The sequence below is a fragment of the Protomyctophum bolini genome (genome assembly GCF_963924005.1).
Source record: "Protomyctophum bolini genome assembly, chromosome: 3".
Classification (NCBI taxonomy): Eukaryota; Metazoa; Chordata; class Actinopteri; order Myctophiformes; family Myctophidae; genus Protomyctophum; species Protomyctophum bolini.
Window position 1 is genome coordinate 41,358,165 of NC_137864.1, and position 15,814 is coordinate 41,373,978.

Consider the following 15,814-nt stretch of genomic DNA (forward strand, 5'->3'; position numbering starts at 1 on the left):
AATTGACAGGGGACAGGCTCTTTGTAGGAGTAAATAATAATAAATTGTCAGACAGTGGACAGGCTCTTTGTAGGAGTACAACAGGAGCAAGTGAGAGGCAGTGATAATGGTTATTGATTAGCGCGCTATAGCATGTTGTGTCCTGTCTGTCTTGCTGGATTTGTTGCAGCTGGAAGGCAGTGCTTCGCTTACACCCAAGTGGAATGTGTCTCGTACATATAATGATTTTTTCACCCTTTTTGTAGATACAGTATATACTCCGAAAGTAAAGTCATAGCATAACCGGAATAGGCCATAAAAATGCCATGTCGGTATATCGGAACGGTCTCAAAATAATACAGATTATTTAATTGGTTTTCACCAGCAAATATATATATCCATCCATCCATCCATCTTCAACTGCTTATCCGTAGTCGGGTCGCGGGGGCAACAGCTCCACCAGAGTGCTCCAGACTTCCCTCAACAGAGCAACATTAGTGTATAAGTGCTGTTATTAAAATGCTTACTTTAAAAATACTAAAATAGCTAAAATACAACAATTCATGGCCATGTGATGATAACTTTCTGAGGCAGAACCAAGTTCCCTGTCTGTCAGTAGCAACACTGGACTATGATTGACTGATTGATGCATGATTGCCTGGCATTGCACTCAGGTGCTACAAACTTTGTCTCTCTCATTCAGACTCTGGTCTACACAAGGAAGCAGCAGCACTGCTAAAGTCATAAAGAACAGAAGTTAAGGAGAAATGGTCAAAGAGACATTCTAAAGACTCACGCAAGCATCAAGAACCTCTTTTCACAACAAGCGGCCAACGAGGTATTTTACATTAGATTAGTCTTTGATGTTTTGATGGACACGTTCACCCGCGCATCACACATTTATACATGTGTTTCTACATTTGTTTGATCAATATTTGTACTGTGATACACTTTGTTGATTATGTGTTTATTATTTTGTGTGAACATATAGTTCTCACGGCATGGATGGAACAACTGAGGGATGAGAAGAATGCCCGAAATAAATGCCCGTTTATAAAGAACCGACCTGTGTCATCAATGTTGGGAGAAGAGCTACAAGTGACTTCCTCCTGGGGGATCCAGAGACGTTCCAAGGCCATGTGAGTCGATGTAATCCCTCCATCTGCACCTTGGTCTGCCCCGGAGTCTCCTCCCAGTGGGAAGTGGTCCTTGGTCTGCCCCGGGGTCTCCTCCCAGTGGGAAGTGGTCCTTGGTCTGCCCCGGAGTCTCCTCCCAGTGGGAAGTGGTCCTTGGTCTGCCCCGGGGTCTCCTCCCAGTGGGAAGTGGTCCTTGGTCTGCCCCGGGGTCTCTTCCCAGTGGGACGTGATCCTTGGTCTGTCCCGGGGGTCTCCTCCCAGTGGGACATGCATCGAGGACCTCCCTAGGGAGACGCTCGAGAGGCATCCTAACCTAATAAATATATACTCATATGTACTCATTCATAGTCATTAAATTGTGAAAACTGACAAAAGTATTATGCTATTTATTGATAGATTGAATACTTTATTAACAGGCTTTGTTAATCGGTCAGAATCGTTATCGGCAGATAATATGACCCTGCAAATAATCGGAGATCGGATATCGGTCATAATTTCATAATCGTGCAAACCTTAAAAAAATAATTATGGGTGAGTTTTATGGGAATTCTGCGAAATATTTGCAAAAACTAAATAATAATAATATCAACGGTAAATATCAACAGAATGGGCCTATTTTGTTTATACTCACACATCCGGTACATTTGTGTGCGTGCTTGCTTGAGTGCATGCGTCTGTGTGTGTGTGTGTGTGTGTGTGTGTGTGTGTGTGTGTGTGTGTGTGAGAGAGAGAGTGCATGCGTCTGTGTGTGTGTGTGTGTGTGTGTGAGAGAGAGTGCATGCGTCTGTGTGTCTAGTCTGTGTGCACAAGGTGTGCATTTGTGCAACAGAACACATGGCTCTCGCCTCAGTAAGTGTTGACTGCAGCAGCTCTATACCCTGTAGGTGCCTGCTTGTTTTTGCACCTGTGATCTCGTTGTATCTCTCCTTTTCCTCGCTCTCGTCTCCCTTTGATGAGCCCGCCCCCCGGGAGCATCGGTTTTCACTCCATGCGGCAACATGTCTTTTTTATCGGAGTTTGTCGATAACGTGCCCATTGAAGGGCCCCCCCACACACCCACCCCTCTGCCTGCTTGCCGTTCACTTGGCACAGGGAAAAGCACCGCCGATATGAATTAATTACTTATTAACTGAGAGTAGCTCATTATGAACGTCTGCTTTTAGAGATGCAGACTTGACAACATGTCTGCTGATTAGCAAAGGTGATGAATGTCTCGTTTAGCTCCAGACATGCAGCCTCTCTGTGGGAGCTCTAAAGCAGAAACCCTGTGGTGCAACGCTCGGCGGTGGTGCATCCGGTTTATTTAGAATAGCCGGGGCGCTCCGGCAAACACGTTTGGACGCTGTTGTTCGTGGGCGGATCGAGGCTGCTAGCGGGGGGGTGGGGTGGGTGGTTGTATTTATACAACGTATAGTTGCAGGAGAGGAGACCACCCTCCTCTGCTTATCACTGCCACTCTGTTCTCAACCACCTCCCACCTCCACTCCCCATTCACAATCACCCCTTATCCTCTACACCTGCCTCCTCTCATCAGCACCACAGCCAATCACCACAGTATAAATACACCTGCCATCTCTCAAACAAGCTGTTTGTTCTGCTTCACGGCAGACCAAACATGCGGTTGACTGTGAGTACTGTGTGCTTGTAGATCGGCTATTTTCGCTTTTCTTCAAATTGTACCATCCTCCTCCACCCCAACCACCTCCTCCTTCCGCCTCGATTCTCTAGGAATCCGGTGTAGAGCAAAGATGTCTGTCATCTCCAGAGACTATACGCCCCCCACCCTGAGTCTCGCCCTACCTTGGGTTCCATCCACTCCATTCCACATTCACGGGGCTGTATTTTGCGTGTCTTAAGTACCAGGTCTTATTACTTAAGACCTGGAGGCGTGATCAATGCTCTTTGGCCACTCAGAATAGCCAAATGGCATTGATCACGCCTCCAGGTCTTAAGTTAAGTAATAAGACCTGGTACTTAAGACACGTAAAATACAGCCCATGGTCTCTTATACTAGTGAAAGGGGAAATTGGGAATAGGCTCTATAATATACTATACTCACACACAATAAACTATTCCTATACTTCCAGGCCCCTGACTCCCTACTTCAGGTGTTACCGATAGTTCTAATTAAGGCTCTGCATGTTCCATTTAGTGTACAGTCAGTGGCTCTCAAACTTTTTAAATTTATTTCAAGGACCCCCCCCCCCCCCCCCCCCCACAACTCTGAGAGTGTACAAATGCAAGCTAATGGTCCATTAACCCATTTTGGGCGGGCACCCATTTTGGTGTTAGCATTACGTTATGCTTTAGCTATTGAAAAACAGCAGATCTACAAGCTCGTAGCGCGCTACGAGCTTGTAGGTCTGCTATTTTTGAAAAATCGAAGAACGACTGACATAGAAACATAGCTTTTTCAGAAAACTGTCAGGATGTAGAAGACATTTTTTTGAATCTGATCTCAGGTCAGAATGGGTTAAGGGTCCACTCGGTTCCATTTGTACACTCTGAGTTACATTGCACATTTGGAACCCACTCAAGGACACTTTGAGACCCACTGGTGTAGTAAGCAGAGTGTTTCCAGTATGTGAGCCAACACGCACTACAGCAGCACCCTGACTCTGTTGGACCAGAATGTAACGGAGCCTTCATTAGTATAATCGCTAACACCTGCAAGGAAGTATAGGGAGGAAGGGGCCTGGAAGGAAGGTTAATTAAGTAAGGTTATGTAGGAACCGATGACCGTGCGGTGGACTCCATGTTGCTCCCTGGAAGGGAAACGAACATGCGTAAATGAGACCAAGGAATGTTTCTTTGCTTCCAGGGGACATGGAGTCCACCTTACGGTCTTCTGTCCTTCCAGGGAGCAACATGGAGTCCACCATACGGTCTTCGCTTCCTAACCTTATTTAATTAACCTTGCCTGGAGCCTACAGTATATTCGAATAACGACTAAATTGAGAAGATGAAGAGAGAAATATGATATAGATAGCAAGTTACTAGATGTGCCCAGTTTGTGAACACATCATCATGACATCATGATTCAGGATGTACATACTGTACTGTACAATTGAGATACACAACCCTCCCAAGTTGCAGCTATGATCTCATAGTGATCTTATAGAGGTTTTATACTCCCTCAAGGTCATTGCGTTCTGCTGGCCAGTTGAATCTCCAGGTCACAAAAAAGGCACGTTTAACCCATTCTGAACGGGAACCCATTTTGGTGTTGGCATCATGTTATGCTTTAGCTATTTTTGAAAAATCGAAGAACGACTGACATTTTTAGAATCTGATCTCAGGTCAGAATGGGTTAATCAGACCAGTGTGTGTCCAGTGGAAACCTCGTATGAATCTGATCTCAGGTCAGAATGGTTTAAAGAACAGAGGTGACCGAGCCTTTTCTGTGAAACTGGCCCCCACCATCGAGACCTTTAAATCTCGCCTTAAGACCCAGCTGTAACACCTTTGCTTTTATAAGTCCGTTTGAGAGTTCTGTGTTTTTCTGTGGGCTTTGTTGTTATGTGCAGTCCTTTCCATGTGTTGCTGGTGTCTTATGTTTTATCTTTATAGTGTATTTAGCTTTTAACTTTCTCTACAGCACTTTGTGAAATGTCATTTCAAATGTGCTATATAAATAAAGTGGATTGGATTGGATTGGATTGGATTGGATTGGATATGAGGTCACTGGATTTCTCTCCGGGTTTGAAGAGAGAAAAGAGTTTGACATTACTGCAGTGGTATCTCAGAGGCATTTCCCCTCGAGGTATATTAGGGTGACTAGAACTGTCCCCCTTTCCGAGGGACAGTCCCTCATTTCCAAGACTTTCCAGGTCTTCCCACAAACTGAGCCCCAGGACCCTGTCCCAGACTCACCACATTGTGACTGGCAGGCATCATGCAGTGAACCAATGCCATAATACTGTTAATCCCCCCAATTGTTGGCTTTCTGTTGTAAAGCTCTCTCATTGTGACTTTTCATGCAAGGTGTGTTTTTTTATAAGCCTGTTAAAATAACATTAGAAGTATCCCCTAGGCCATAGGGGTACAGAGGGAGGATTTTTGATAAACTATTTAAAAAGAAACGTAGTCAAATTTGTACACATTTGCATGCAAATTACATCATGCACATAATTCTACATTCATTATAGCTCTGAACTCTTGACGGGGGAGAGAGTCAAGTTATTGCTCTGACTCTATAATGATCATAACAATGTGAGACAACATTCTTTTTTAAAGGAAGGGTTATATTTGTCGTGGACAATCAAAATAGGTTGGAATTTTCTACGTGGTGTGATTAGAATTATAACGTTGACAATTGACACGGCACACTGCCTATTTAGAAAACACAAACATGGCTTATTTGTTTCAAAAAGTTTGCAGACTGAAACTATGACGGAAAATGTCCGTCGACCACTACCTTTTTCCACTGATGAAAACTAAATGGAAACTAAATGAAAACTAAGCTATGGTGACTAAAACTAAGACTAAATATACTGACAATTGTGTCAACAAATAAAAACTAGACTCAAATGTTAGGAAGGGACTATTTAGTGGTAAGAGATCCAGTATACGTAATTTTACACTTGGTCGCATGCTGAAAATAACAGATCGGCTATTTTCAGCAAGTGTAAAAATATGTCATTACGACGACATCAATTAAGGCCCGGCCGCCAAAACACATTTTAGTTTTAACTGTAGATTTAGTCGACTAAAATCTTATGACACTTAATTAGTCGACTAAAACTAGACTAAAATGTGACTAAAACTAAATGAAGTTTAATTCCAAAGACTATGACTAAACTTGCTGCCAAAAACAACACTGGTGGTCCTGGGTTCGATTCCCGCTCGGGGCACTGTGGGTGCTGGCGGCGTGTTTCCTCCTCCGCGTCATCAGTGCCCATACCCGAAGGCGGGGGTTGGCGAAAGGGCCTTTCTGTGTGGAGTTTGCATGTTCTCCCCATGTCCCCTAGGGTAGGTACCCTCACAAAAACATGCAGTAATCCTGGTCTCTAAACTGCCTCCCCCTGGACAGCCTGATGGAGGGGAAAGGAACTGGTTGGAATAACGTGTTCCTTTCACGCGCTACGTCCAACCAGGGAAACTCCCCCCTGTCAGGTGTAAAGGAGCAACTTGGACACTCAAGCATGAAGGAAGCATGAGTTAAGTCCGTTGCTCTCCCCAGGTTGGCGGAGGGTGTGTAGAGCCCAGGATCACAGTAGATGATTGACACAGGGGTGAAAAATGGGTTACAAAATCGTGGGATAAAAAATATATTAAAAAAAAAAAACAACACTGGTTTGAATCTGGTCATACCCTATACCTCGAGCTGTCAAAATAGTACGTTTCTTCATCTTTAAACTTCAGAAACACAGAAAACCGTATGATACCATTATGTCAGTCATCCTGCAGCCATGCATCTATTTCCCCAGTCTGTCCACCTGTAGGCCTACTATCTGTCAGATCCTTCATCCTTCATCTTGGTTCCCCTTCCCCTCTCTCCCTCCCCCTCCCTCCATCCCTCCCCTCCCGTTCAACTGCCTGTTCAGTTGATTGAACACCGGCCCTTAGATGTTTGGATTTAGTCCCAAATCCCCCCGGCATGAACTTTAATTCTCTCAGGACGGGAACCCCGTTTTAAGCTTTAGCTATTGAAAATTAGCAGATCTACAAGCTCATAGCGCGGCACTCGGTTCCGCGCTATGAGCTTGTAGATCTGCTAATACGAGTCTACTATTTTTGCTAATACGAGTCTGCATGCGCAAATCTTTGAATGTATATTTTTTTCAGAGCGAACGTTTTTATGTCAAATCTTTGCTTCTGGGGGGGGTCCCTGGAACAACATATTTTCGGATTGGGGTCGAAGGCCAATTACATATAATTCTGGGGGTTCTTGACATGAAAAAGGTTGAGCACCATGCACTGACATTTTTTGTTGAAAACTGTCAGGATTTAGAAGACTTTCGTAGAATCGTCCTCAGGTCAAAATGGGTTAAACACCACGGTTAGCGAAGCCCCGACAGTCAATTTGTACGTGCTGGTAGCAACATCTCTCTTCCTGCACAGAACATTACTGTGCAAATGTATCTCTATATATTCTCCAGAAGCCCCTGGAATATCCAGCCACCTCCTATATATGCAGCTTTTGTGTGTGTGACGACTCACTGAGTCTAGGACTGTTATTTTAAATAAGGCAAGGTGGTAAAATGCCAAAAGTTGTTTATTTTTTGTGGCATACAAGATAGTGGAAAACAATATTAAAGGTGAAGTGCTATACAAGTGTGTGCAGGTCCTAAAGCAAAAACGTATCAAAGCGTCCTAATGTTTAACTCTAACATAACAAACAAACACCCAATTCTGGCTACCTTTATTAGCAAAATGAAAACCTGACAGTCTGTCTACTTTGTTCCGTAGCCTATCTCAAAACTAAAACCCATTGGGGAGGAGCCTGCTTGTCTACCTATAAGTGAATAACAATGAGAATACTATAGAAATACTACCTGCTCTTGATCACAATTCACAATAATATGCACTTTAATGAATGATGGGGTTTCACTCAATAGACAAATTAATTATAGCAACTCTTGCAATGATGTTGTTACTCCGTGAGTGCTCTTTCCCTGCACGGAGGGCGCGCTGTCAGCCTGTCACTATAGCCTGCTCCACTCTGGAGGTTAGCTGTGTGTCACTATAGCCTGCTCCACTCTGGAGGTTAGCTGTGTGTCACTATAGCCTGCTCCACTCTGGAGGTTAGCTGTGTGTCACTATAGCCTGCTCCACTCTGGAGGTTAGCTGTCTGTCACTATAGCCTGCCCCACTCTGGTGGTTAGCTGTGTGTCACTATAGCCTGCTCCACTCTGGAGGTTAGCTGTCTGTCACTATAGCCTGCCCCACTCTGGTGGTTAGCTGTGTGTCACTATAGCCTGCTCTACTCTGGAGGTTAGCTGTCTGTCACTATAGCCTGCTCCACTCTGGAGGTTAGCTGTGTGTCACTATAGCCTGCTCCACTCCACTCCACTCCTCCTAGATGTAGGAGCCGGTTGGAGGAGCGAGGTGAGGAGCAGGCGACCAATGGCGGAGCGTCGGGAACGCTCCCCGCCAATGGCTGCAGGGCTGACGGATCTGCAGGGACGAATAGAGCGTTTGCAGTCCAGGGCCCAGGAAATGATTCCCGGTTCATTTTCCTCATAAGACATTTCAAAAAGTATTTATTTAAAGACCTGTTTAAGCCTCGTACGAAGCCAACTGGAGTTGTGAGAAATCATGACAACAAACACCATTTTTCGGGCCAAAAACATAATTAGAAAGAAGAAGAAAACGGCAGGTTACAATATTTTGTTTTTGTTTTTCCTTCTTTGTACTTATTTGTTTGGTCCAAAATATTGTATTTGTTGTTATGATTTGTCACAACTCGAGTTGGCTTTGCACGACGCTTATAAGGTCTTTAAATAAATACGTACGTTTTGGATTCAGATTTTACAGGGGCCAGTTTCGAATTGCAGCCGTCCATCTCTCTACGTCGTCCTCAGACCAGCCCTCCATCGGCGTCTCCAGTCATCTCGGTTCTCCATACATCTGGCCAGCTCCTTTGTGCTTTCCGCACCAGCATCTTTCTTTAGTCCATAGGTGCCCTTTGAGAGCGGTTTTGAAGGAGTCAAGGGATTCACATGTCTTAATTAATGACTGTTGGTAGGGCGTTCCACGTGTTGGTGGCATAGGAGCGAAAAGAATGGTCATAGTGTCTGAGCAAATAGATTGTGTTTATTTTACGCCATGATGATGTACGATGATAAGAGCGCCCCTCACTTATATATATATATATACACACACACACACACACACACACACACACACACTGGTATACTGTATCATACACATACCTGTGTGTGTGTGTGTGTGTGTGTGTGTGTGTGTGTATACATGTGCTGTACAGACCGGAGAGACTACACTAATGGCTGCTATTGAACGTGTGCACTCTCCTCCCACACCACACATTCACACACTAACGTCGCAAAGCACCAAACATCTAAAGCTCGCAACGCATCCTCTTAACATGTCGGGATCATGGATCGATCATCGCGGGGGTTCGAGGGGGGGTTCGTTCTTCTGGCCACAACAAGGTGAGAGGTGAGGAGTGTGTGAAGACGGAATGGCGTAGAGAGGCCATGCATGGTGAGGAGTGGGCTGAAGAGGTCTCTGGGTTCTTTCTTTCCTTTTTGCGCTCCACTCCTCCTACGCCATCCAACTCCCACACAGCCCTTCATTCCTCCTCTCCTCTCTCCTGGCCTTCAATCCCTCCTTTGTCCATCCCCCCCTCCCCCCGTCTCGTCCCCCCGTCCCCTCCCTTTTTTTGTTTTACCTCATGGCCCTGTTCCACCCTGCCGGTGGCCTACTTAATTCTCTTCTCCTGCACTCTGTAAGAGGCAGCGGTTGGCCGAACGGTTTGCGGAGCGGTCTTGATATCGGAAGGTCGCTATAGTTCGTATCCCTGGACCGGCACGTTAAAAATTACCACCTCTGAAGTGCCCTTAATTGGACAAGGCATTGAACCTCTACCATGAAATGTTTTCTATGAGCACTAGGGCCTGGCTGTAAACAAGTTCTTGAGCTTAGTCCAGTTACCCTGGGTAAACATAGTACCTTTCCTTTCCTTTCCCTATTCCTCCGGTCCAGACCACCCTCCCACCCTCGCACACCTCTCCCCCTGCACCGTACCCTCCACTTAAAACCATATAGGCACCGGAGAGGGGGGGGTCATTTGGGGCGGCTGTGGCTCAGGAGGTAGAGCAGGTCGTCCACTGATCCCTGAGTCGGCGGTTCAAATCCCGGCTCTTCCTCCTCCTCCTGTCCACATGTCGAAGTGTCCTTGCTTGCCACCGTTGGTGTGTGAATGTGGGAAGTGAGGACGCTTGGCGTCGACTGTTCGCCGCTTCACCTCCCAATGAATGAATGGATTAACCGTTGTGAATGCTTTGAGCACTTGGAAAAGTGTATAGAAATGCAATTAATTATTATTATTATTCATTATTATTTGGGTCTGAATGTCCCGTCATTATTGGGGAATGACTGCAGGTCTATTTATATTTATTTTTCCTGACCGGTGCTGCTGGTCTCTAGTGCCGTTCCCAATGTTGTCGTGCGATCTCACAGATCAGACGACAGGGACCTGAGGGGGTTCCTGGTGGTCCCTGAGGGGTTCCTGGTGGTCCCTGAGGGCCTGGTGGTTCCTGAGGGGGTTCCTGGTGGTCCCCAGATAAATGATGGAAAGTCGGTAACCAAATGAGACCCTTATAGATCTTTAAGTCTTGAAAGTGTCAATTTGATTTAATTTTACACTCTTACATTATTCTTCAGTCTATACACAATTAGAGCATGTAAAAAAAAAATTGTTATTTTGATCTTCGCCTGTTATCTCTCCTATTATGGTATTGTATACATGAATACAGCATGGAATTATGGACAAAATCTCAGGTTCAGGGTTCAGGTTCAGGTTTATTTGTCATGTGTATAGATACAGAGTATAAATACAATGACAATTATTTTGCTCAGAGCACTCTCAGTCTTACATACTGTACACAGGACATAAACAACATCTATGGGAGTGCAAGAAAAAACAGGAAAATAAAAGTGCAAGTGAAGTGACAAGACAGTGCAATACAGTTCAAGGTCAGATGTTCAGCAGCCTGACTGCCTGGGGGTAGAAACTGTTGCTGAGACAGGTGGTACGAGATTTGATGCTCTGGTAGCGTTTATTGGAAGGGAGTATAGTTTGAACAGGGTATTTGTGGGGTGGCTGGTGTCTTCCATGATGATGTGGGCTTTTTTTTCATACAGCGAGTGGTGTAGATGTTATGGAGACTGGGTAGTTCTGCTGCCGATGATTTTAGCGGATCCAACAACAACAAAAACAGAAAGTTCTAAATGTCATCAAATGGTGGTCCGGTTCCAAATGCTGAATAAATAATCAGGGCCTTGACATGAAACCTAAACCCAAACCCGTAAACCATCCAACTCTTTACTCTCCCTCCTTCAACCTTTCCACGCTCCTGTCCGTTCATCATCCCTTCCCCAAGTCTCGTTCCCTCGCTCTCTCTCTCTCTCTCTCTCTCCACCTCCGACCTCCCTCTCTCTTTCTCACTAGTCTCTGTCATGGTCTCTCCACCTCCGACCTCCCTCTCTCTTTCTCACAGCTCTCTGTCATGGTTTCCAACTCCTCCTCCTCTCAGCTCCGCTCCGCAGCTGCCAGCGCTCAGCGGACGCCGGGCGACGGCTCTAAAGAGCCGCGCAACAGTTAATCAGGTCCAACCCCAGGAAGCCGGTCACCGGGGGACACTTAAACATGAAACACAGCAGTGCATGGCGGCGGGGGCCCTACTAACCCCCTACTGCCTGTCATACCAAACATACCCATGCATAACATGGTTGGCCAGCACACGCTTACATGAGCAGAAAATCACATGCACGCACGCACGCAAGCACGCACGCACGCACGCACGCACGCACACACACAGGTTGTATAGGCTGTCTTTGTTTAAAACAGAGCCTTCTAAGTATAGGCCGGTGTTATTACAGCTCACGTTTTCTATACACTCCCTCCACACACAGACACACACACACACACACACACACACACACACTCCTAATCAATCCAAGTTGGTTGTTGGGGTTTCGGTGGGGGGGAACAACAGGGGTTTTGTGTCAGGCAGCTTATAAGAGCCAGGCGAGCACTTTATTTCCCCCCTTCCTCTGCCCCCCCCCCCCCCCCCCCCCCTCTAACAAGGACCCAAACCCACTGGAGACTGTCTGTGTGCCAACAAGGCTCTGGAGTTAGTTAGTTAGTGTGCGTGCGTGCGTGGTTGCATGCGTGGTTGCGTGCGTGCGTGCGTGCATGGTTGTGTGCGTGCGTGCATGGTTGCGTGCGTGCGTGCATGGTTGCGTGCGTGGTTGCGTGCGTGGTTGCGTGCGTGCGTGCATGGTTGCGTGCGTGCGTGCATGGTTGCGTGCGTGCGTGCATGGTTGCGTGCGTGCGTGGTTGCATGCGTGTGTGCGTGCGTGCGTGCGTGGTTGCATGCATGTGTGCGTGCGTGCGTGGTTGCATGCATGCGTGCGTGATCTCTGGTTTGGGTTTGCGTTCATGCTCTGTGGTTGATGTAGTGATTTGTTCCCTCTCCTCTCCGTTACGTACCGTGGGGTTGATGTAGTGATTTGTTCCCTCTCCTCTCCGTTACGTACCGTGGGGTTGATGTAGTGATTTGTTCCCTCTCCTCTCCGTTACGTACCGTGGGGTTGATGTAGTGATTTGTTCCCTCTCCTCTCCGTTACGTACCGTGGGGTTGATGTAGTGATTTGTTCCCTCTCCTCTCCGTTACGTACCGTGGGGTTGATGTAGTGATTTGTTCCCTCTCCTCTCCGTTACGTACCGTGGGGTTGATGTAGTGATTTGTTCCCTCTCCTCTCCGTTACGTACCGTGGGGTTGATGTAGTGATTTGTTCCCTCTCCTCTCCGTTACGTACCGTGGCTGCAGTCTAGCGTTCTCTAATTAAAACACCATGGGGGGTATAATAATATTAATAATAATAATAATAACGCTGCTGCTAAGTTTGCTCTTCATTGCGTCTTGCAGCGAGCGACACGGATGAACTGTACTTCCACTTCGTCTGTTATTGTGTCGTTAATTTAATGACATGCAAGAACATGTTATTTGAACCCATTTTAGACCTGCAGGCCGATTGAAAAAAGTATGTCTTCTAAATCCTAACAGTTTTCTGAATAACCTATGTTTCTATGTGTCAGTGGTGCTATGTGTCAGTGGTGCAGTGGTCCTTCTTCACGTCAAGGACCCCCAGAATGTAGCTGTATTTGGCCGCGGACCCCCCCCCCCCCCCCCCCCCCGCCCAGATGCAAAGATTTGAATTTAAATTTGAAAACGTTCGCTCTGAAAGACTATATGACACTGTCTGACCGAGGCTATAAGTCATTGATTGTCTTTATCCCATTCTGACCTGAGATCAGATTCATACGAGGTTTCCACTGGACACACACACACACTGGTCTGATTAACCCATTCTGACCTGAGATCAGATTCATACGAGGTTTCCACTGGACACACACTGGTCTGATTAACCCATTCTGACCTGAGATCAGATTCATACGAGGTTTCCACATGGACACACACTGGTCTGATTAACCCATTCTGACCTGAGATCAGATTCTAAAAATGTCAGTCGTTCTTAGATTTTTCAAAAATAGAAGACCTACAAGCTCGTAGCGCGCCACTCGGTGGCGCGCTATGAGCTTGTAGATCTGCTATTTTTCAATAGCTAAAGCATAACATGATGCCAACACCAAAATGGGTTCACTTTCAGAATGGGTTAAATTTCCGGTTTTTTTATGTCATGTGAAAGCAGGGAATCATTATAGCTTCAAATTGACATATTGGTTGTTCAGTTTGACCCACCAGTTTTGGAGATATGACTGAGAGAAATGTCTTGCAGAGAAACAGTTGAGTTGAGAAAACAGGCTTGAAAGGTTCACTGGTCTGTGGTCTCTATAACATTACACACCTATAATGTTTAAAAACTGTACATGTCAATTTCAGATCTGACATTTATTTCAGACATATAGCTGTCTGTGCAATTAACTCATTTTAGATTTTAAAGATTTTACATGTCGATTTCAGATCTGACATTTATTTCAGACATGCTCTATAGCTGTCTGTGTAATTAACTCATTTTAGATTTAAAAATAAAAAGGTTTTTATCCTCTCCTGAACAGTTATATAAGACATGGAACTTCCCATCGGCTATTTTCAGCAAGTCATTACGACGGCATCGAGGCCATGCAGCCTAAACACATTTTTACTAAATCAACTGTAGATTTAAGTCAACTTATAATATTTAGTCGACTAAAATAGACCAACATTCCAGAGACATATTCCATATAAGGAGTCCCCAAAGCAGCTATACGTCCAAATATGGAGTCTGTCACAAACAAATCACTCAGCTCCATATATGGGCATAGACATATTCAAGAGACTATATATAGGACTAAAACTACACTGGAGCCAAGGAGGAGGTGACAATAAACGGACATATTGAGCCTATGGCAGGCCCTATAGGCAGTTGTTTGTTCAGACACACAGAAAGCAACTACTGTGTCCAGATGTCATTTACTCAGGTCTAGTATATAAGGACTATAGTAAATAATAATAAATAATTAGCCATCAAATTGTGGGGGGAACAAATAGCCCCATGTTGGAATGCTGGAATGCTGTCAAAAATAGCTAAAATTACTGAAATGAAAGAAAGCAGCAAAAAATATATATATATTTTGCTTTCTCTAATAACAAACCTAAAACATGAATGTTGGTTGAAAAAAACTAAAGTTGTCCTTTGCTTTATAGCTGCTATAAGCAATAATATGTCAAAGTTTTAATGACTTTTTTTTTTCTTTTTTTTCAGACAGCCAGCAATCAGTTCCCATACACTGACACGAAAACGCGTATTCAGGGCGGAGTCACCACCCCCAGGGTAAGTTGTGATTTGCTCTCGTTCACTGCAATGCAATTTGCGGCATTTCCAAAACAATATTGCGCAGAGTAGCGATTATCAAACGTATTTGCAATGCCATACGTTGAAAGATCTGTTGCCCCGTGGACAATAAGGCACGCTACCTCCGCAAGTTAGATATTATCGGCATGGTATGTGATTAAGGATTGGAAAAAGTTGCATTGGCAGCCATAGAAACTTCTGCCCAGGGTAAAAAACCGGATGTGACGTTTTTGGGCGTTCCTGTCTTGTTTCGTGTCAGTGTATAATAAGTAACACATCTAAGGGACCAATGACAAAGCTTCTCTAGGAACATCAGATTATTTTAATGCAGATTGCGGCCCCTATATAGATGTGTAAGGAAAGGAAAGGTACTGGTATGTTTACCCAGGGTAACTGGACTAAGCTCAAGAACTTGTTTACAGCCAGGCCCTGCTCATAGAACATTTCATGGTAGAGGTTCAATGCCTTGTTCAAGGGCACTTCAGCGGTGGTAATTTTAACGTGCCGGTCCGGGGGATACGAACTATAGCGACCTTTCCGATATCAAGACCGCTCCGCAAAAAAAAAACGTTCGGCCACCGCTGCCCAACCCTGTCACAGAGACTAAACTTTTTTGGGAGCGTTCTACCCATTGCTGGCTTTCTGAATACCAAAATAAATAAATAATAATTAAAATGTTTACATAATTATTGCTTATAGCAGCTTTAACCCATTTAGGCCTGACGTCGAAATAAAAATAAATGTCCTCTAAATTCTGACAATTTTCTGAAAGATGTTTCTGTATATCAGTGGTGCTCCATATTTCATGTCAAGAACCCCAAAAATGATATGTAATCGGCCACCAACCCCCCGTTGTTCCAGGAACCCCTCAGAAGCAAAGATTTGAGTAAAGAACGTTGGCTCTGAAAGAATATATATATATTCAAAGATTTGTGCCATATTTTCACGATTTTTCAAAAAAATAGCAGACCTACAAGCTCGTAGCGCGCCACTCGGTGGTGCGCTATGAGCTTGTAGGTCTGCTATTTTTCAATAGCTAAATTATAACAACCAAAAGGGGTTCCCGGAACTTCCCGTCCAAAATGGGTTAAGTACAGTACTTGTAATTGTATAGTTATTTTCCACCACTGTCCTTCGTATAAGTTCCATTT

The 15,814-nt window shown here is 45.0% G+C and overlaps 1 protein-coding gene across 1 annotated transcript in view; it reads left to right on the top strand.

The window, feature by feature from the left end:
• Positions 1–1,011: 1,011 nt before the first annotated feature.
• Positions 1,012–15,814, top strand: part of LOC308313132 (protocadherin-18-like) — a 44,262-nt gene continuing 29,459 nt past the window's right edge. The window contains exons 1-2 of the mRNA XM_080760059.1: positions 1,012–1,118; positions 14,574–14,642. Of these exons, the coding sequence (XP_080616185.1) occupies positions 1,023–1,118; positions 14,574–14,642 (165 nt within the window). The 5' untranslated portion in view covers positions 1,012–1,022. The remainder of the gene's footprint in view (positions 1,119–14,573; positions 14,643–15,814) is intronic.